This window comes from Haliotis asinina, chromosome 1 (genome assembly GCF_037392515.1).
Source record: "Haliotis asinina isolate JCU_RB_2024 chromosome 1, JCU_Hal_asi_v2, whole genome shotgun sequence".
Taxonomy (NCBI): Eukaryota; Metazoa; Mollusca; class Gastropoda; order Lepetellida; family Haliotidae; genus Haliotis; species Haliotis asinina.
Genome location: NC_090280.1, coordinates 37,541,297 through 37,565,414, shown reverse-complemented (window position 1 = coordinate 37,565,414; position 24,118 = coordinate 37,541,297). Strand labels below are relative to the sequence as shown.

At 40.1% G+C, this 24,118-nt stretch overlaps 2 protein-coding genes across 2 annotated transcripts; both read right to left on the bottom strand.

Annotated features, from left to right (window-relative positions):
• Positions 1-10,548: 10,548 nt before the first annotated feature.
• Positions 10,549-16,438, bottom strand: LOC137278711 (uncharacterized). Its single transcript, XM_067811229.1, has 7 exons — positions 16,169-16,438; positions 15,482-15,835; positions 14,044-14,106; positions 13,329-13,442; positions 11,791-11,815; positions 11,641-11,678; positions 10,549-11,459 (listed from the first exon to the last, which is right to left on the bottom strand). The coding sequence occupies exons 1-7, from the start codon at positions 16,290-16,292 to the stop codon at positions 11,347-11,349; spliced, it is 831 nt and encodes a 276-aa protein (XP_067667330.1). The 5' UTR covers positions 16,293-16,438; the 3' UTR covers positions 10,549-11,346.
• A 1,049-nt stretch (positions 16,439-17,487) lies between these two features.
• LOC137278702 (uncharacterized) lies at positions 17,488-23,388 on the bottom strand. The gene is made up of 6 exons (XM_067811218.1): positions 23,120-23,388; positions 22,433-22,786; positions 21,047-21,109; positions 20,329-20,442; positions 19,110-19,604; positions 17,488-18,666 (listed from the first exon to the last, which is right to left on the bottom strand). The coding sequence occupies exons 1-6, from the start codon at positions 23,241-23,243 to the stop codon at positions 18,584-18,586; spliced, it is 1,233 nt and encodes a 410-aa protein (XP_067667319.1). The 5' UTR covers positions 23,244-23,388; the 3' UTR covers positions 17,488-18,583.
• Positions 23,389-24,118: the final 730 nt, after the last annotated feature.

Genomic DNA, 24,118 nt, shown 5'->3' with positions numbered 1-24,118 from the left:
AGTGATGTTAAGTAATCGACGCCTCATTGTCAGTGAAATGAAGTACTAAATAAACACCAAAATCGAAATCATGTATGGTTTTGGTTCTCTTGTAAAATCTCGAATCAGTACGATTACAGCACGTTCGGTTCATCAATGAATCGATGAAATGTGAAAGTAGTTCCGGCATCCAGTTTAATGGACAAATATCCGACCAACCAAGTAACGTCGAGGATCATTAAATGTCACACTGATCAAATATCATAAATATTTCATACGGGATCTCCTCATACGTATGGGTAATAATGTGAGGGTAACGCTATTTTTCAGGGCATTATCATTTGCAGAATCCCGAGGTCTTTCATAAACTGCCCGACGAAGGAAGGTAACTGAATAGACGGAGGGCACCTGCAAATGATAATGCCCTGAAAAATAGTGTAACCGTTATCATAGCTAAAATGAATCTAATTTTAAGTAAAATATGAATAGAAACAACGGCATCGGTTTAGAAGTATTTACTGCTAACAGTGACGGAGGTCACTGACACATTTTACAAATATAGATACGTCACAGAACAACACAGATGACGTCACTGTTGAGAGTGACGACATTCGACCTTGACCTCTGCCCATGCTACCAGCCGCCATTATTATAAGTGCTCAGAAACGTTAGACTTCCAGTCGATATTTTCATTGCCCTATATTGTAATTTATGGCAAAATTGTTATGTTTGGCACAGGCAAGAAAGTGCATAATGGCACAGGTACATGTGACGAATGTGAGCCAGATATATCGTCAATAAAGAGCTCAAGTTCAAACGATTGGTGATTGAACTTCAAGGGCTGAGCTACTTATAACGTCACCTACCAACAAGATGATAATGGCCAGTCGTCAAGCATTTTGCGAGCATTATCGAGTTATAGTTGCCCTCTCATTTCTGGTAACGAGCGGGCGTTTTAATGATAATTCCATCCACGTTAGTTATAAACCGTAATATATACCTCAATGAGTTATTGTTTTATTGACGAATCAAACACCAGTATTTAGTTTAGTCTGAAGAATGCTGAAATATTGCTAAAAGCGGCGTAACACTGAACCCCTTCACCCACGCACCCTTCAACTTCAGGAAATATGGATTCAAATGGGATATCTCATACTACCTGACAAACAGCCATGTAAATAATACTACCCAGGGATGTGCATGTAGCGATAACAGTAGTGTCAGTCACTAGTGTCTGAATAACAGCTGCGTCCAAATCAATAAATTCCTATAGAGACCTGTTACATATTGTTGTGTTTGCTGAACAAAAGGTTCGCTTTCCATGGTGCATAGCGTGCATTATGGTTGCACAGCATCATGGCTTGCTAGTCTCATGTTGCTAGGTCTAAAAGTAGCATTGATCATCTTCAAGAAGAGCAGAGCAAGTTTACATCTCCTTAGGCGGACTGGATCCGTGAAGATCCTGGTTTGAATAGATCTTCAGTAACTCATGGCAACTAACGGGGTCAGTGGTCAGGCTCACTAACTTGGCGCTAATACATGTCTAATTGTGTAGTTCGATGCTCATTCTGTTGATCACTGGGTTGTCTTATCGACACTTCATTATCTTATCTTCAACGAACTACCTACCTGTCTACCTTCAGTGTCAACAGATGCCTTTAGTTTTGTCAGTTCTGTTGTTGTTGTTGTTGTTGTTGTTGTTGATTCATACATGAATAATGATGCCACAGTTATTTGTATTATTCAAGGTGCTAATGTTTCAACATTTAAGAAACTGAAATTTAATTTAAGGCCAATATCTACATTTTACCACACGGTACATATGAACCATTGTGACGGAATATAAGTACACACGTGGACTGCTAAATGTAGTTAGTGAGTCAGTGAACATTTTAAGTCGCACCGGCAATATTACATCCATATCATGAGTAAACAAACACAAGTTACAGATTCATAATGAACGAAGGTTAACTGTTTTTTCAAAATGTCAACGAAAGAAGTGGGTGTATGTACTGTATGTCCCTTACTACGAATATGTACAAAGGTATATAAATATACCGTACTCGAGAAGAAAGAAAAAAGTCACATCGGCACTATGTCAGCCATATATTGTGATATTGTGACTATGAAAGTAGTAAGTGAATAAAACAAAAACAATATATACAAATATACTTTCCTGTCTTCAAAGGAGAGTAAACTAGCTAGAATATCCCAGTTATTAAGGTTTAACTATCATGATACTCGAAAACATCTAAATCGACAAAGACAATGTAATATATGAACAGGCTATAAATTTGCCAATAATTTCTCGGTACTTCAATCCCGGTCAGTCAACCAAGTATAAAAGACATAACTTTGTACGCCAGAATTTATTTATGAGATGTGAACTTGAAATTTAAAGTCACATTACTCACTCACTTATCTTAAAGGGAAAACTGAACGCTGCAAATTCTTACCAAACGTTGTGGGTTTGATCAACTCTCTTTGCAGTTTTGGTTACGAACCAGTTGCAGATATGAACTACGCACCACGACAAACCATTATCTGTCTTCCCTGTTTTGATCATTGTATGTGATAGTATGCGTCATTTGCGTTAAGACTGTTTCCTTCCAGATTTATGACTTCTCAAGACTGTCTTCGCCCAACAATAACATCACCATAACATACACTTATACAATCTGATTGACGTGTATTTTATGTTGATTCGATAGTATTCATGAACAATCCCGAAGATGTCAGTTACTGGACAGTCTCATTGCTGTGCAGCTGTTTATTCACAATGTTGTTTGCTCGTGAGTTGAAGGATAACTGGCCATTGTCACTTGATAAAGTCTGAAACTATACAGATTTTCATGCTTGAGACTTCTCATCTCTGAAACAAAGAGAGAAAGAAACAAACAAACAAAATAACCCGCCTCAACCTTTGCTAACTCTTCGAGTTAGAGAAGAAATCGAAAGTATTGCGAAACGAGCAGTCAAACGTAAACGCTATGCATGTAGAAAGTGATGGTGAGTAAGAGTGTGAAAATTTAAAGTGATATCGGCAATGCTTCAACAATATTGTGAGAGTTCATATTGAGATAATTGTCAGTATGGCCGTCGACAAAGGACAGTAAAATAGCTATACTATCAAGTATGAAGAATTTTAAAAATCTTACTATGCACATCAAAAGCTATGAGTTCAATAAATTACCTTTAAAAAACCAAGAATGAGAACTGATACGGTTAAAACGGTCCTCCAATGTTGAAGCTTGTTGATCCCTTGTGATGAGAAGGTCAACATAATGTTCAAAGTAATAAAATAATCCAGGATGTGGAAAACACATCTGCGCAGTTGCAGTTATATTGCTGTCACACTGCTATCACACTATTTATTGTCACTATCTCACCGAATACTAGCGTGGAGGTAAGAACGATGCATAAACGACAGCTATTAACAATTGGAACAACCATTAAAATTTTACCAGATAAAGTTATTTTCTACCATGTTTTGATTGTGCATCTTCAAGCAAGTCAGTGAACTAGTGGCTGCTCATTAACCACTAGCCCCCCCCCCCCCCCCCCCCCCCCCCCAACTGCTTACCTTGTCAGGTCATACCCAACTCAGCTCGGGAAACCTATTTATCCCTCCACTGCAACACATAGGACTGAAATGAGGAAGTGAAAAGTACGGAAACTCCATATAATAGGAGTGAGTGTTGAGTATGTGAGCTGTCACTTTCGGCTGTAGTTCTTGTAATACCACAAGGTACAGTAACTGGCTTCACACATTACACTCGAACTGACAGATCGAATTGGAGGATACTCATTATTACCAGTACTTAACCCTTCAATCTTTGTTTTAGTGATATGCAGACTGGTTTATAAGCAATTACCAAATGCATTGTGAAGTAATGTTTCGAAAATGTAAAGAAAACCGACTGGTATTGTGTGCCTATTCAAAAGCCCCAGGCCATAAAAGAGCTTTTCTGTTACCATGTCACCTGAACCCATAAATACTATCAGTATAGTATGCATCGGGAGACATGAAACATGTTCACGGAAGGTAACTAGGAAGGGAATTCCCATTGAAACAGATATATCTAAAACAACATGCGTATCGGAAATTGACAGTTAGTCAGGACATCCTTTTAACGGTTAGTTTGCATGTAAGCATACGGTGGTATGCCTGTCGATTCAAATAATCCAAATTGATTATGTATATCTGAGTCTGTGGGGTAGCCTAGAGGTTGCAAAAGCGATCACTCGCCGCGCCAAAGACCCGTGCTCGATTCCTAACATGAGCAAACTGTGTGAAGCCCATTTCTGGGGTCCCCTGCCGTGAACTCACACCAAACATCTCTATCACTCACTTTAATTGCAGCTGTGTAGAACGATGCTCATAATGTTAATCACTGGATTGTCTAGTCGAGACGAGATTATTTACACACTATCTTTGGCTGGAATGTTGCTACGTGCAGCGTTGTAACTGCAACAAACTGCTGTAGTAGCTGATATCCAACCAAAGTTAAACCATCACCCCACATATAGATTATAATTACACATGAAGGAAAACTGTATAAATTAATCAAAATTCAAGAACTGAGAAGATCCATCATCTAGTAACACGTAGGCGTATTGCTGCCTGCTTGTACGCTGTTCTCAGGAGATTAAATTGCGAGATATTCATTTGCATTGACTTGTTTGAGTGGTATATTAGAAGTTGAGGTGTACAAATAGGACAAATTGTATGGCTAACGACGCAATCACGCAATAAAGAAGTTGTTATCCACACAATGTGTCCTATTTGCATTGTTTCCCCGAAATTCCATTGTAGTGAGTATTTATTGTCCTATATTTCCTTGGGAGACGCTGTAATGTATCCATCCTTATCGAGATTTCAAAGAGGCTGTGGTGTATTCATTTGTATTGCTCTCGTGAGATTTCAGAGATGCTGTGATCTATTCATCTGTATTATTATCGGGTGATTCCAAAGAGGCTGTGATGTATCCATATGTAATGTTCTCCAGAGATTCCTCAGTTGCTGTGATGTATCCATTTATATTGTTCTCGGAAGATTCCAAAGTGGCTGTGATGTATCCATCTGTATTTGGGCCGTCCCCTGTAATTTGCAGATTAGAACCATAGATATTGTTTTTGTTTGAAGGCAACTGGCAAAAAATCAGAGACGAAACGTGTCATTTAACCATGGAACATATGTAGTGCAAACTATGCAGTGTCATTCAAAAGGGCAATTTTGACAATATAGAGCAGTACATCTGAAACATACAAGTAGAAAATTGGATAATCCAAAACTGTGCACACATGATATCTGGGGACGTTGAATATACTGAAACACGTCTGCTTCAGTCTATTTCACTTCGAAACAAGATAACCAGAATGAAATGGGGTGGCTGACTTTGTGTGCTGTGGTTCAGGTGGCTGACTGAGAGGGCATGGGTTCGAATCTCAGATGGGACTCAACCCAATAAAAGTACTAGCATCTGTACTTTACGAAGAAAGCTTAATCTTTCTAAATGTCATGGTCTATTCAATGACAACCAGTATGAGGTACTGCTACATACCCAAACTGATCTTTTAAGTGACATCAAAATTCGAGTACAATTGCCAGCGAGATAAAGAGATGATGTACATCCAGCTCGGGTCACTGCTGGTAGCTCAAGTACTGTAAGTCCCCATTATGCATAGGGATGTGATCTACCTTTAGTTGTTGGCGATCTATAGCCTGTCTTTATATTGTAATGGCCCACATGTATATACTTCCGAACCTGATCTATGTTTCATCCAGAAAGCAGCGATGACGACGAGGACTACGAAGGTGACAAGCCCAACACTAGATCCCACTATAAGGTACGGGCTGTGGGTACCAGGTGCTTCGTCTGAAACACAACACTTGTGGATATGATGAAGGCGCAAACCATTCATTTTGTCTTCTCAAGAAGCAACCCACAGAATGGAAACATCGCAACATTAAGAATTATGCAGTGTGTTGCTTCGTAGAAAAAACAAAACATTCAATCATTTGACAATTAAGTTGTACGTGAATATCCTCCACTTAATAAACAAGTTTAAGCATTGTGATGGTGAATGCTCGAGTCGTTGCTTTGAATTAGAGAGACCTGTAGGCTAATGGTGAGAAATGGTGACCTAATGGTTTGAGATTCAAGGGATGGTATAATACATTTTTCTATCGCAAGTAAAATCAATGAAAACCACTAGTATAACAAACTCAGTGCCTTTCTGCGTACCACATTGTCACAAACAGAATATTCGAAATAACATCAGACATGCAAAGTGAGAATACATCTTGGAATCTTTTCTTTACATACAACTGAACGTGATAATGATCGAAGTTTTCTAATCTTAAATAGCATTTCATCTCTAATCCATCAACGCTGAACGGATGGTGTAAATCTAGCTAGGGTCTATGCAAGTAGCAAAGAAGATATTTAAGTCCACATGGTCTCTAAAATACTGATCTTCATTCAGCTGCAGACGATCTATAGCCTGATTTTTTATTGTCTGTCCAATTTGTCCAGTTTTAAAACTTACTTGCTAGGTAATTTTAATTCTCTAAATGTGAAAAGCTAGTTATTTACTGTCCGTCCTTTGTTGACAGTTCCTTTAATAATCTAATTACGCTTATTGTTAATTCATAACATTTTAGTCACAGTGTGATTGAAATACACATGCGGATAAACATTCTAAGTCCATCTGACTCTTCCTAACCGACTTTTCATATTTTGTTTTGGTCAATGGGATCTTTTCACCTGTTCCATTGACGGGTCATTGGTCACATGCCCAGGAATATGTCTCTTAATATTATTTAAATATGAAAGCGTATTCCTAACCAAAATTTAACATCACTACGACGTACCTGTTGCTGGATTAAGGACTACAACGCTCATGCTGTTACTATAGTACTCGTCCACGCTACATCTCCACACAGTCCTGTTATCCTGGGTGGAGACAGTGTGGAGCATCACTTTGTGTTTTTGTGGGTTGGTGGTCACACTGACACGTCCTGAGACGTGATGATAATCCATTGTGTTTGAGTCATCTGAGAGGATCTTTACACCAGCTGTTTGAAATATCGCCTTTGTGTCTCGATACCATCTTACTGCGAATAACGGTGGGAGATCATTCGTTGTCCTATTGCAGGAAAGAGTAAGCATGTCTCCCAACGCCACTGGAAGAGGATCTCCTGTGAGATTTAGATCAGCAGAAGCCGCTGAAATAAAGAAAATATAATGTCAGCGACTTGTCTTATTACTAATGAGACAGCGGTAGAAACAAGTACAGGATCACACGGAAAGTCAAGGGTTCCTTTATTGTTATCCAGTTTATTAATATCCAGTTATCACCACAGCGCTATTCAAAGTGTGTGTGTGCGTGCGTGTGCGCGTGTGCGTGCGTGTGAGTGTGTTTGCCAAGTACAAAATGATGCAAAAACTTCATAACATTCAAATATACAACCCACCTGTCAGTACCACCACACAACACAAAGCAAACCACTTGGCCTCGTTAAACCTCGTCATGGTCTTGAATCTGAAAAGTGGAAGGTTTCACTTCACCCTGCTATCGTCACCATTTTACATCTAGCTCAAGTAAAAACGTAGCAATGTCCTTTTACAGAAATTATTAGTAGACAATATAGCACAGTAAACTTGACATCCTGAGTTTCCGCGATGAACACGATGGTTGACGACTTATGACGTGAGGAACGGAAGTAATGAGCGCAGATGCACATCCCACGAAAACAATCTGTGTCACAAAGCTAATTTCATAACCTGAGTAAAAGGAAGTTTTTTTTAAAAAAACCTTCCCTATCCATGAATGTGTATTTGTGAAGCTTTTCAGGTTACATATATGAGTGAATTTTCGGACACGTAGTGAGTCAGGGAGTGTGTTTACTTTTACGCCGCTTTTAGCAATATTCCGCAATACAGAGGTAGAGAACACCAGAAATGGACTTAAAATATTACTCCCATGCGGGGCATCGAACCAGGTTCTTAGTCGGAACGGCTTAACCACTCCTTTACGCCACCGCCCCGTGATACATAGAGACCATTAAACCATTTAGGAAACGTGAGGGGATATCACATGCTACAGCATTAAACTTCACCCCACCCATGCATGTTCTCTGAATATTACGTGTCGATACGTTTGTGAACTAAGTGAACGCCGTATTACAAGGACCCATGAAGATCCATGGTTGAACATGCCTTCAGCAACCCATGCTTGCCATAAAAGGCGACTATGCTTGTAAACTTCAACTAACGGGATCGGGTGGTCAGGCTCGCTGACTTGGTCGACATGTCATCGGTTCCCATTTACGCAGGTCGATGCTCATGTTGTTGATCACTGGATTGTCGCTCGCTCGCTGTATTACAGGTGTGAGTGAGTGGGCATTGTCTTACACCTCTTTTAGCAGTATCACAGCAATATTATTGCTGGGTCAACAGATATGGGCTTCACAGAAACACTAAGTAAGTCAATGTATGTATATGATTCATATTACAGTAGAATCAAATGAAATATTCGGCGATATAGCCGTCTGTAATGAAAAACACTGCGCCGTACCCAATTTTCAAGAAAAATGTTGATCATTTATTATTTTGTTTTTATGTCTGAAACATGACAGAGTAGAAAGTACACAGGTGACATGACATATATCGAAGGAAACGTAGATAATGACACATGACATTGAATTGCGCAGTGGCGACATGCATCGTCAATTAAAGTTCCAGTATTTGAATTCAGCCGTAAGACCAGACCAACAATAAAATGAGTTCAGTTTTCGTCACATATAATGATTCAAGCAACTGTTTGCAGACCTGGGTGCATTTTCATATCTCCCACTTGCATGCAGATGCACTGATAATTTATGTAATCGATCAATGTGCAGAATTTTAACTCTCCTACACCCTGTCCGTCACTGGTTCTGTGTACGAGTTGTCTCCCATTTCAGTGTCTGTACATAGTGACCGATCAGATTGACTGATCACATCATTACAGTGTTTGGACATTCGTCGTCGCTTGGAACACCTTGAATGGAACATTCGTAGGTCATATATGGCCCAGAGGTTTCAGTTATCACTTCAGGACTGGGTTGCTCTTTGTCACCAAGTGACGCACCAGTTGGGGGATCACTTCGGGACTGACATGTTTCTTGTTTCCAACTGACCTAACGGTTTGGGGGATCACTGCCAGGCTGATATATGAATTGTTTCCAACGCATCCTAGGGTTCGGGGATCACTTCAGGGTTGGCATTGTACTTGTTTCTAAATGTCCCAGAGATGTCAACTAAGTCTGTATTGGCATATTCGTGGTTCACGTCTGATCTAGTGGTTTCCGTGACCTCATCGATATTGGTATACATGTTCTCTACCGCTGATTCAGTCGTTGGAATACTCATATCTGACCTTGTATTATCTGGGATCACGTCTGTACAATGTTGCTCACATATGGATCATTGCTTTCGGTGACTTCATAAATGATGGTATATATGTTTTTCTCTTCTGTGTTTGTAGTTTCGGCATCACATTCCTCATGGTAATTGCTTAAGTCCCAAAACGTAGTATTCTTATTATTTTAAGTTTGGCTATCGTTTATAACACTCGCCAGCAGCTGAAGGGATATTGTAAATCCAACTTGAGTTGCAGGTAGCTAAGGCACTGTAAATCCCCATGGTCCTTAGTATGGTGACCAACCTTCTGTTGCTGGCGATCTATAGCCTGTTTTTATATTGTATTGTCCACATAGTGATATTAGCTTTAACTTACCACGCTAGTTTTAATTCTAGTTGTGATATTCAACTTATTATACTGTCCTTCGTCGACAGGTTTCTATAACATACACATATTCCATTTCAGTGTTAAATGTTCTTGTCACGATATGGCTGAAATATTGCCGCTGAGACGTTAAATATTAACTCACTCACTCACTCATGGTATTGTTTACGTTTGATCCTGTTGCTCCAGTGACATCATCAAAGCTGATATATTCGTCAGTCACTTATAATACAGTGGTATTTGTGATCACGTCTGTATTGACATAGTTGTTGTCCACGTGTGGCCCAGTAGTTTCGATGACAGAGTCAACACTGGTATATCCATCGCTCGTGTCAGACCTGGAGTTCTCAGGAATCAAAACTGAAGAACCGGGTTGGAGATTAAGGGCATTCGTGTTCTGCAGTTCTGTACCTGAAACAAAATCGTGCAGTAAACGGTAAATAGAAATCGTTCATATGGTGAATGGTTGTCTGTGATCCTAACTATGACCGTCTGCGTGTATGAAGAGCATTATTGGTGTGTTGAAGTGAGTGAGTGAGTTTAGTTTTACGCCGCACTCAGCAATATTACAGCTATATGGCGGCGGTCTGTAAATAATCAAGTCTGGACCAGACAATCCAGTGATCGACAACATGAGCATCGATCTGCGCAATTGGGAACCGATGACATGTGTCAACCAAGTCAGCGAGCCTGACCACCAGATCCCGTTAGTCGCCTCTTATTGGTGTGTTGAAGATATTCAGGTATTGGTGTTACTTCTTTTAAGTGACGTACCTAATGTTGTCTGCATAATAGAATTGATGTGATGGTAGGGCTATGATGTGGAGTGGTGGCTAAAGCGGTCGCCTATCGCACGGAAGGCATGGGTTCGATTCCCAACGTGTACAACGTGTGAAGTCCATTTTTGTTGCGTGGTCAACCCCAACTTGACTGCAATAGTATTTATGAAATGTTTCCTATTACAAATGCCGAATGCAAAACGTGACGAGCACAAACGTTAGAGTGACGGTTTGCCTTGGTTGGTTTAAGTGACATTCAGTCACATCGAGATACTCCGGCAAAGCGTGGTACTTTGACAACGAAAAAGAACATTTAAACGTAACCAACGATACACAAATACATTCTTTTAAAGATCGACCCGAATTATGACGTATCTTCATACTATATCATTTCATGTCACATCGTTCTGACCAAACCAACACAGCAAGAAACAAAGAGGTAAAAAGAGTTCAAAGTAAGAGAACAAATAAGACTCGGTACCGAAAAAGGAAAACAAATAATACACAGCGGCAAATAAGGACAATCATTGACGGCCAGGACCAAATAACGGAAAAATATATTCGTGCAAAATAAGGGAAGGCCTCACTGTTCTGAGAAAGAGCTTACATTTGGTGTAAAGGTTAAAAACAATGTTTATAGCCACGTGTTTGAGAAAAAGGGTAAGTATGTCTTGGTCCTCGAAATTTGGGTGCAGGGGCGTAATCCTTTGACATTATACTGTTCATTAACTTTAAATTGTTATCCCTGAGTTTGCACTCCCCTTCATCTGTGTTTCTCTTTGTGTTGGATCTGTCATTGCAGGGTGGCGGCACTACCAGGCACATTTCCTTGTAGCGAAGCTCCTTCTGTAGTTGTGTCAGCTTGAACATCACCCAGGCCAACATAACAAACGTTCTCCACCATCACTGAAGGATATTAATAAGTTTACAATCAAAACCATGTATTTAACTCGGTGACTCTATGAGTCTGAGACAAGTTACTAATAGGTTTGACGTCCAAACTAATGACATTTATGAACAGGTAAAGCAGAACACTATTACTTAGACTCGACTGTACAGCTAATATGAAAACATGAATGCAATTTACCGATTTCCGAGTCTTCAGTTTCCTGAACAGCTTTCACTCTGGAAATGAAAGGTAGGGCTTTCGTATACTGGAAGTTTAAGTATAACATTTTGAATACACTGAAAAACATTAGTAACATCCCCTTTTGTTCTGAATAAAAAATGTACTCACCGTTCTGTGTTTTTTAGTTTTCCCACTGAAACGATAAGATATTTACATTGACAAGGTGAATATTCTTGCCCTTTACTACCTGGTACAGACAATTAAAATCTTGTGTTTTAGCCAATATACTCTGTCAGAGTGTTAATTCTGAACTCTGCAATGGTGCATTTGTAGTTCAAGATTATTACCAATCGTTTTTGAATGGATTTTCATGTAGTTTTATGAGTAACATGGCCCTGAAGATCTACATGGGCAACATATTTGAAACGTTTGTTAAATATATTTCGTTTTGGTTTAGGCTAGAGAAAGGAGTTGGAGATGTTCCCAGATTTACCAGCATCTGCAAGGAAAGACTGCATGACACAAACGTGGTCACACAGAGCAAGTGAAAGACGACAACCACTGAACTTGTGTTGGGACAGGGAAACAAGAAGAAATTTGAGATTTGTTAATCGCAAAGTGGCTGTAGAAACGACAACGGAATGGCAAAGATTTTCAAGAGAAGTAAATGTGTAAATATTGTTTCGACTACCTGAATGTTTCACTTTTGAAGGATGGGGTACACTTTATTATATCTTCTCATATTGAGCGCCCACTCAGAGAAAACACTTTTACTGGTTCATGTTCAAGCAATGTATGTAGTTTTGGCAAGTTAGTGAAAATAAAGACTCACTGAAGATTTTAGTGAGTGAGTACGTTTAGGTTTACACCGAACAGTAATATTCCATCGGTCTGTAAATAATCGAGTCTGGATCAGGCAGTCGAAAGATCAACGACATGGGTATTAGACTGGAACTGATGACCCTCGATCGCTTGTTACGACTGAAGCATGTAGAATCCTTAGCTTTGTATACCTTGAAATGAACATATGCCGACATTACCAGTTAATGAGAGACAGCCGTTTGTCACTATAATAACACTTATACAAAGGTAAACCATGCAGCTGCTGAGTCCCTTTATACGTATGTTAACTTACTTAACAGCTATCCTCTGGGCGCTAACTTCTGTTAACTTGGGTTTACATATTTTCGTAGTTTTAGCCTTCATTGCGCAAATGTTGATATGTTCAAGGGAGGTAATCTTTCTTCTCATAAAATTGTGCCTGAAGTTTACATTGGACTGCATTTTCTATGTTGTATTCATTATGCATTTTTGTACATAAGTTATGACATAGAATACACTTGACCATCTTACCGTACACGTGTTGGATCGTGAATATTGTATACTCTTCTCTGTCTTTAGGGCAAACTAATGAAAACATGAACTTTCCTCCATTAGCGTGATCACGGCGTGACAATTTGCAGAGAGGGGAAGCTCAAATCGATTGGAATCTACACTGTATCAGCAACTCTAATACTTTGATGTTCATCGCTGCATTCCAGCTATATGACGGTAAGTCATAGTAAATAATCGAATCTGAACTGGTTTTTGTTGTTGAATGGGTATTCAACCTCTGTAAAGCAGGCTGCAAGTTGGATGACGGGACAGAGGTTTATGATGATTTCTGTAAACCATAAAACCATAATTATGTAAAATAGTTCACTTACCTGCGATATGTTTCATGCAAACAGCAATGGCGATGACGGTGACTATGACGATGACTAGCCCGGCACAGGATCCAGCTATAACGTACACCTTGGGAACATCAGAAGGTGACTTCTCTGAAACAGCCAGTATCATCAGATGTAAAACTAAACATGAAGTAACTATATGCGAGAGAAACTCATGTCTATTCTTCTAATCGGTTGTTGAGGCAATCTTCCTTGTTGTTGATGAAGTGCGCGTTTTTGACCAGACAGTAAGGAATCATTACTCCCCACAAGAAATAATAATAACTGCTTCATTACAAACAGGATTAAAACGTGCATGTTAAGTGTTGCTTCGTCAGTGAAACGTATGAATTAAAAATGATCTCCATAGTTATGTGAAAAAGGCATTATGGCCTTTGCTGTCAAGACCCGTGAAGGTCGGGGTTAGAATTTTGATCTTCAGCAACCCATGCTTGCCATAAAAGGCGACCATGCTTGTCGTAAGAGGCGACTACCGGGATCGGGTGGTCAGGTTCGCTAACTTGTTCGACACATGCCATCGGTTCACAGTTGCAGATCAATGCTAAAGCTGTTTCTCACTGGATTGCCTGGTCCAGAATCGATTATTTACAGACTGCCGCTATATAACTTGAATATTACTGAGTGCGTCGAAAAACTAAACTAACTCAATCACTTTGCTTTAGTATCTAAGTTAAGTATTGTCATCCATCACCTGTAGAAGAAGGTCCATAATGAGTGACAGTGGTGCGAATATGTACTTCCACGGTCGTTGCAACTGAAAATAATAAAAAGCGGTAATCTCAAGTCACACTTGTCTAAAACAATCTGAGTGTTTTTACAGCATCTGATATTGCGAAATCGTATAACAAGCTTTATTATGTGGTACCGGGTCCAAAGCTAACCAAAATGAAAAATGTCGTAAATTACAGTATATAGTTAGGTGATGCTGGCCATCTATAAAGAGCCTGCAAGTAGGTCACGGTAACTCCTTAGTACTCCAGGTGACTAACACCGTCCACTTGATCCGGTCTAATGAAGTCATATCAACTGGTTCTTGAATATATGGCTTGTGACCTTAAATCGGCGCCGAAGCGGGGAACCAATACCGGCAGTAGCGCCTCCCAAGACTTACAGACCCTCTAAGTATGGCGATATATATTTATGGTCACAAACTAGTTTGACACAACTTCTGCGATATTCCAGTTACTGGCCAGGAGGTTACAATAAATACGTCTGCGAATCATGAATGCAGAACTTTTCGATTCACGATACTGCTGGTGCGACTATAATTCACTCTCACACACTGAGGGTAATTACTTACTTAACAACTCAACATGGCAATATTTCTAAGATAAATGTGGATTAAAATGCTTGCTGCTGGTATAAGATATTCATACAAATCATTATACTTCGCCACGAATTATATAGCTGTGGTTCTATAAAATATACAGTTTATATTCAGGGGTACAGTATTTCAAAGTTCGTTAATATTCTTCGTAAATGTATTCGAATGTAGTATATAAATCCTAAAAATAAGACAAGGAAAGAGTTCAAGATAAGTTCCCATGAACACTGTTTGGGGAGTATTTTCCTTGCAAATAAGGAAGGTAGATACAATGTCTTTGTAAACGCCTTGACACATAAACCAGACTCGATTATTTCCTGGACCAGACAATCCAGTGATCAACAGCTCGACCATCGATATGCGCAATTGGGAACCGATGACATGTGTCAATCAAGCCTGACCACCCGATCCCGTTAGTCGCCATTTATGGCAAGCATGTGTTGCTGATGGCCTATTCTACCCCGGACCTTCACGGGTCACCTTCACGATAAGTGACACATAACCAATGATATAAAGGTCTCAGTATAAACGTGATCGAAAAATCAAATACATTTTTCTCCTTTTTTCTACCGGTGGTTCACACATAAGACTATAGTTCGCTTGAAGCGACTGGCGAGTATGATCTAAGAAATACTCCTGCGATATCATGGAAATAGGCTCCACACACTGTACCACTGGGAATCGAACCCAGGTCTTTTGCATGAGGAAAGAACGCTTTAACCACTTGACTACCCCATCACGCCTCTCATCACCCTAAGAGTGTGTTAGCTTGCTTGTGCACATGAGGTTGTTTAGGCGTACATACCTGTTGTTGGGATGAGGACTTCCACAGTGAAGCTGTTGCTGTAGTAGTTGCCTATGTGGCATCTCCACACAGACCCGTCATCCAAGCTGGAGTTTATCTGAAGTATTATCTTGTGGCTTTGTTTGTTAGTGGTCACATTTAGGCGTCCTGCGACTTCATTATATTCAGACGTGTTTGAAATATTTGAAAGTCCACCTGCCTCAAGTGTTTGAAATATCTCCTCTGTATTTCTAGACCAAATTACTGCAAATAACGGTGGGGTTTCAGGTGTGTTTCTGTTGCAGGACAATAGAAGTGCATCTCCATCTGCTACAGTATCGGGCTCCCCAGAAAGTTGAAGGACAGGAGATGCCACTGGATCAAAAGAAGTTAAATCTAAACAAATAGTGTCCATGGTTGACACGTTTTAGTTTCATATGCATTGATAAAATTATCGTATGCGTTTATAGCTTATTTACAATGCGTCTTTTACAGGCTTACATCCTGCCCAAAGATCAGCATGTGAGGCCTTTTAAGTCTTATAGTCTTATGACTTATTTCATCAGGTACCCGTTTTCTTCTGGGAGAACAGGGGCAATATTCAGTGCATAACTTCGGGCTGTGACTATAGATTGAAATACGTTTGCTTCTGAAGACATCAACAGAATATCGTGTAATACAAAACTAGTACTTATTATGCAAACTGACCTGTCAGAGTCACCAGCACGTTGCTCAGAGTATACCACGTTGCCACATGAAAACACATAGCCATTGTCGTAAATGTTTCACTACATCCTGTCTGCCGCAGGCTGCCTGGCAAGTAATATTTCATCCTGCCATTGTCCGGAACGGAAGCAATCACAGTTTAAGCTATTTCACATGTAATAATTGTAAAATTATCGTCACCATGCATGAATACTTTGAGAAGCTGTCTGTGAAGCGAGTGTTGTCTGTGCTAATATCACGGAAGTTCCTTACGACTGATAGGAAGTAATCGTCAAAATTATCACCCTCGATGGGTTGAAAGAGTGCACTTGGGATATATCTCACTTATGAATGCATGCCGTTTAAACACTGAGGAAATGCGATTAATGTTACGTTTTGGTTTACGTTTGTTTAGTATGAGTACTTTTGTCCAGGGTTCGAACCCGTGCTCAGAGAGACAGGCAATGCATTCAACAAACAGACATTTTATAAGAGATACTCCAGGACAATGGAGGTGTCTGAAGTAATGAGTAATGGGTAATTTTCAGATCTAAATCAGGGATTCATTCGATGATATCGTGGCCGATTAAATTAGCCAAGAAATCAGATGCTGGTTGTTGTGACAATGTTGTCCCACCTAATTAAAATGCTAAACTAGCGTGTAAAACAAACGACACCAAAATAAAAGCGACTGTATATTGTCAAAATAATACTTAGTCTCTTTGAAAATAGCTAAAAACACATATCTTGAACACAACACGTCTATTCCCAGTGAACATTTGCACTTGCATTTCGTATTTTGTGAAAAACAAAAAACGAATTTCCACGAGTGAAATGGAAACTATGCACAAAGCTACCCTTATCTAATTAGGGTATAAACGCTATTCAGGTATATTTTCTTACATCATTTAAGCGATTGACAACCGGGAACATGTCTCGTTTAACATCAAAGCTGAGGGTGAAAGCAATCCGTATGTTACTGATGGAAAAGACACACGGTAATGTGGCTATGATCAGAGGCAGACAGCAATCGGTATGTTACAGATGGAACAGACACAAGAACATGTGGCTGTGGGATGCTGCAAATCCACCATCAGAAGATTGTGCAATTGCAGTCAGGGGTAGATAATTACGAACATAGTTTGGCCTTCTGTGAGGATACGTAAGCTCTAAAATATTCAGTCAGTACAATTTCTTCACCCTTTTTTAATCGTAGAATATATGTAATTTTAATGTATGACTCGATTTCTCTAAATCGCTAACAGCTGAAGATGATAGCTGTCAGCACACATCTTAAGCTGAATAAAAGACTCTGAAACTGATTGGTATAGCGTTGTTTATTTGAAAAGCTGTACAAGCCTTTAGATGGTATACGATGATTTGCAGAAATAATAAATAAAGTCGCAGAAAGTGACGGCAGTCACAGATTTATGTGTTTATCGATACCAACGCCACAGAAATAGGCAGAGTTTCAATTTCCAGTGAATACTATTTCCGCATTAATGTCACTTCCTTATGTAGAGGAAAAGCCACACGTTTCGAAACAGTCATGTGATAAAGTTATCTTCAACAACTTTCCTCTTACTGTTGCTTACATGGCCACATAACATAAATATGACTCAGTGGTAATTGATCCCATTAAAGTACACCTCGTGTAGCCATGGATCAGCGTTGACATCGTTCAGAGTCACGTATGTTGAGAATCAAGTTGTAGCCCAGTTGTGACTAGGTTACATAGGACGATGAATGGAGATGGAGATATGTAGTCGAACAATGCGCGTTCGGTGTTCCTGATGTTCTTGTAATGGCATTACTTGCTCCTCACTGGATTCTTGTCAGTAAGCGACAGGCGTTAGTTTTACGCCAAATGTAGCAATATTCCAGCTATAAATAATCGGGTCTGGACCAGACAATCCAGTGATTAACAGCATGAACATCCCTTTAGTCGCCTCTTACGACAAGCATAGTCGCCTTTATGGCAAACATGAGTTGCTGAAGACCTATTCTACCCCGCACCTTCACGGGTCCCTTACAGATTGTAACATGCAGAAATGTTTGGCGTGGTGCAAGACAATTGCAACCATAGGAAAAAGCGTAGGGTTCATTATTCTAATGAAAACCGCTATCGTGACCTCGCTGACGTGGATGGGGACGTTGTCACACCGTTTAATCAACCTTGGCTTCGTGGTTGCTTCAAATATCTTAAAATCAGCACTTGTCTCCAATCAGTTCACATCTTCTATGTGTCAAACGAAACAAGAGCATAAATGTGCGCAAGTCATTCATCTGGGATAGGCAATTCCACTATTTTTAAGTCATGTGTGGAATACATTTTAAAGTTCCCGAGCATCAAAGCCTTCAACGGTTTTTAAAATGTAGTCGCCTTTTAGGGCAAGCATAGATTGCTGAAGGCCTATTCTACGCCGTATCTTCATGGGACGGATTCTCGTTAGTAGAAACAAACATTGCTGTGATGTATTCCGCTGTATTTGTCTGTAGATCTGCAGTGAAAAGAAACATCCGCACATATGTGAACTGTCCCCCTATCAACCACAGTCATTGTACCTATGTCTTAGAACACGTATTTCATGCTACATAACATACCTTGATTGAACTGATAGCGGTACCATAAATGAGTCATTTCAGTGAGTATATTGCTTTTTGGGGGTAATTTTCAACAAAACAATAAGAGTGTGTAATGTGCAGTTAAATGTTTTGAGTCATGAAATCACACACAATTTACAAAATGCATCATTACATTTTCTTTTATCACTCTTGCTAATGGTGTGTTTCGTGCGTCCTACTGGTACAGCGCCACCCCTGATGTCTTCCCAAACCAACTCAAACCACCTATTTTCAAATTCCGTTCTATGTTGTCATACACACCCAGAGGAGCTGCGTCTATAACCAATATGTTTTGACATACAAAGTAAAACGTACATACCGCCGGGTATTGGTTGTAAGTAGGGGTTATCTTCCTTGCCCGTATCAGTATACGGTTGTCTGTCGTGTGTACAGATATCTGAGTATTGCCCATCTTCATTGTAGTGGGCACCTCCAGTGGTATATTCGTAATGCTCATCCGAGACAATGGTTTCTGCGATCATAGACGGAATTACAATTCTGCTGTACATCTCTGACCCGTTGGTTCCGGTGACATCTAACGTCACTTCGGAGCTAGCATATTCATGGCTAGTATCTGAACTGCTGGATTTGGTGATCACGGATGTGCTTGTATATCCGTCATGAATATCTGACTCAGCGGTTTCTGTAAGAACCTTTGGATTGACATATTCACTGGTATCATCTGATGCACTAGCTCCAGTGATCATTTCGGAACTGGCATATTCGTTGTTCACATCTGACCCACCGGTTTCGGGAACCCAAACTGGATGGGATGGGTCAGATTTACTGGATGTTATAGTCATCTCTCTTGGACCTGAAACGGTACCACGCAGGTAACACGTCATATGTCAGAAACATTTGTAGGCGAAAGAAAACGCAAAAGCACTATCAGTACAGAAATGGATAGAAGTCTAAACCTTTCATGAACAGATTTGACGAAGTAAACCTCTTCTGTTCATCAATCCTACAAGCTGTGCAATTTTGATAACCATCTTAGTCACTCAAGAAGAATCTGGGCAATTTCGCTAAAGAAAATCTCAACAGTGTTACATTAGATACTTATGACTATGTGCCATTTGAATGGAGAAAAACCTCAGGATTGTCCTCCAAAATAGAACTGCACGAACTTGAGTAGCTAAATCTCAATGTTGACCTGTTACTACTTAAAACGAAGCACTCACTGCGGACTCTACACCAGAGAATGGCTACTGCAAGTATGATAATAACTCCCCATCCACCAAAACCAATCACGACGAGCACGTGTCGTGATCACGGCGTGACAATTTGCAGAGGGGAGGGGGGGAGCTCAAATCGATTGGAATCTACACTGTATCAGCAACTCTAATACTTTGATGTTCATCGCTGCATTCCAGCTATATGACGGTAAGTCATAGTAAATAATCGAATCTGAACGGGTTTTTGTTGTTGAATGGGTATTCAGTCTCTATAAAGCAGGCTGCAAGTTGGATGACGGGACAGAGGTTTATGATGATTTCTGTAAACCATAAAACCATAATTATGTAAAATATTTCGCTTACCTGCGATATGTTTCATGCACACAGCAATGACGATGACGGTGACGATGACGATGACTAGCCCGGCACAGGATCCAGCTATAACGTACACCTTGGGAACATCGGAAGGTGACTTCTCTGAAACAATCAGTATCATCAGATGTAAAACTAAACATGAAGTAACTATGCGAGAGAAACTAATCATGTCTATTCTTCTTATCGGTTGTTGAGGCAATCTTCCTTGTTGTTGAAGAAGTGCGCGTGTCTCACCAGACAGTAAGGAATCATTACTCCCCGCAAGAAATAATAATAACTGCTTCATTACAAACAGGATTAAAACGTGCATGTTAAGACATGTTGTTGCTTCGTCAGTGAAACGTATGAATTAAAAATGATCTCCGTAGTTATGTGAAAAAGGCATTATGGTCTTGCTGTCAAGACCCGTGAAGGTCGGGGTTAGAATTTTGATCTTCAGTAACCCATTCTTGCCATAAAAGGCGACTAGTCTTGCCGTAAGAGGCGACTACCGGGATCGGGTGGCCAGGCTTGCTGACTTGGTGGACACACGCCATCGGTTCACAGTTGCAGATCGATGCTCAAGTTGTTTCTCACTGGATTGCCTGGTCCAGAACCGATTATTTACAGACTGCCGCTATATAACTGGAATATTGCTGAGTGCGTCGTGAAACTAAACTAACTCACTTTGTTTTCAGTATCTAAGTTAAGTATTGTCATCCATCACCTGCAGAAGAAGGTCCATAATGAGTGACAGTGGTGGGAATATGTCCTTCCGCGGTCGTTGCAACTGAAAATAATAAAAAGCGGTTATCTCATGTCAGACTTGTCTAAAACAATCTTAGTGCTTTTACAGCATCTTATACTGTGAAATCGTACAACAAGCTTTAACATGTGGTAAAAAAAGCTAAACAAAATGAAAAATGTCGTAATGCTGGCCATCTATAAAGAGCCCACAAGTATGCCACGGTAACTCCTTAGTACTCCTGGTGACTAACACCATACACGTGATCCGGTCTAGTGAAGTCATATCAACTGGTTCTTGAATATATGGCTTGTGACCGTAAATCGGCGCAGTAGCGCCTCCCAAGACTTACAGGTCCTTTAAGTAGGGCGATATTATATGTTTATCGTCACAAACTAGTTTGACACTTCTGCGATGTTCTAGTTACCGGCCAGGAGGTTACACTAAATACGTCTGTGAATCATGAATGCAGAACTTTTCGATTCACGATACTGCTGGTGCGACTATAATTCACTCTCACACACTGAGGGTAATTACTTACTTAACAACAAACATGGCAATATTTCTAAGATAAATGTATATTAAAATGCTTGCTGTTGGTATAAAATACTCATACAAATCATTATACTTCGCCACGAATTATAGATTTATGGTTCTATAAAATATACAGTTCATATTCAGGGGTAGAGTATTTCAAAGTTCGTTAATATTCTTCGTAAATGTATTCGAATGTAGTATATAAATCCTAAAAATAAGACAAGGAAAGAGTTCAAGATAAGTTCCCATGAACACTGTTTGGGGAGTATTTTCCTTGCAAATAAGGAAGGTAGATACAATGTCTTTGTAAACGCGTTGACACATAAACCAGACCCGATTATTTCCTGGACCAGACAATCCAGTGATCAACAGCTCGACCATCGATATGCGCAATTGGGAACCGATGACATGTGTCAATCAAGCCTGACCACCCGATCCCGTTAGTTGCCATTTATGGCAAGCATGTGTTGCTGATGGCCTATTCTACCCCGGACCTTCACGGGTCACCTTCACGATAAGTGACACATAACCAATGATATAAAGGTCTCAGTATAAACGTGATCGAAAAATCAAATACATTTTTCTCCTTTTTTCTACCGGTGGTTCACACAGAAGACTATAGTTCGCTTGAAGCGTCTAGCGAGTATGATCTAAGAATACTCCAGCGATATCATGGAAATAGGCTCCACACATTGTACCACTGGGAATTGAACCCAGGTCTTTTGCATGAGGAAAGAACGCTTTAACCACTTGACTACCCCATCACGCCTCTCATCACCCTAAGAGTGTGTTAGCTTGCTTGTGCACATGAGGTTGTTTAGGCGTACATACCTGTTGTTGGGATGAGGACTTCCACAGTGAAGTTGTTGCTGTAGTAATTGGTTACGTGGCATCTCCACACAGACCCGTCATCCAAGCTGGAGTTTATCTGAAGTATTATCTTGTGGCTTTGGTTGTCAGTGGTCACATTTAGGCGTCCTGCGACTTCATTATATTCAGACGTGTTTGAAATATTTGAAAGTCCACCTGCCTCAAGTGTTTGAAATATCTCCTTTGTATTTCTAGACCAAATTACTGCAAATAACGGTGGGGTTTCAGGTGTGTTTGTGTTGCAGGACAATAGAAGTGTATCTCCATCTGCTACAGTATCGGGCTCCCCAGAAAGTTGAAGGACAGGAGATGCCACTGGATCAAAAGAAGTTAAATCTAAACAAATAGTGTCCATGGTTGACACGTTTTAGTTTCATATGCATTGGTAAAGTTATCGTACGCGTTTATAGCTTATTTACAATGCGTCTTTTACAGGCTTACATCCTGCCCAAAGATCAGCATGTGAGGCCTTTTAAGACTTATAGTCTTATGACTTATTTCATCAGGTACCCGTTTTCTTCTGGGAGAACAGGGGCAATATTCAGTGCATAACTTCGGGCTGTGACTATAGATTGAAATACGTTTGCTTCTGAAGACATCAACAGAATATCCTGTAATAAAAAAATAGTACTTATTATGCAAACTGACCTGTCAGAGTCACCAGCACGTTGCTCAGTGTATACCACGTTGCCACATGAAAACACATAGCCATTGTCGTAAATGTTTCACTACATCCTGTCTGCCGCCGGCTGCCTGGCAAGTAATATTTCATCCTGCCATTGTCCGGAACGGAAGCAATCACAGTTTAAGCTATTTCACATGTAATAATTGTAAAAGTATCGTCACCGTGCATGAATACTTTGAGAAGCTGTCTGTGAAGCGAGCGTTGTCTGTGCTAATATCACGGAAGTTCCTTACGACTGATAGGAAGTAATCGTCAAAATTATCACCCTCGATGGGTTGAAAGAGTGCACTTGGGATATATCTCACTTATGAATGCATGCCGTTTAAACACTGAGGAAATGCGATTAATGTTACGTTTTGGTTTACGTTTGTTTAGTATGAGTACTTTTGTCCAGGGTTCGAACCCGTGCTCAGAGAGACAGGCAATGCATTCAACAAACAGATATTTTATAAGAGATACTCCAGGACAATGGAGGTGTCTGAAGTAATGGGTAATTTTCAGATCTAAATCAGGGATTCATTCGATGATATCGTGGCCGATTAAATTAGCCAAGAAATCAGATGCTGGTTGTTGTGACAATGTTGTCCCACCCGAATTTACACGAGTGAAATGGAAACTATGCACAAAGCTACCCTTATCTAATTAGGGTATAAACGCTATTCAGGTATATTTTCTTACATTATTTAAGCGATTGACAACCGGGAACATGCCTCGTTTAACATCAAAGCTGAGGGTGAAAGCAATCCGTATGTTACTGATGGAAAAGACACACGGTAATGTGGCTATGATCAGAGGGAGAGAGCAATCGGTATGTTACAGATGGAACAGACACAAGAACATGTGGCTGTGGGATGCTGCAAATCCACCATCAGAAGATTGTGCAATTGCAGTCAGGGGTAGATAATTACGAACATAGTTTGGCCTTCTGTGAGGATACGTAAGCTCTAAAATATTCAGTCAGT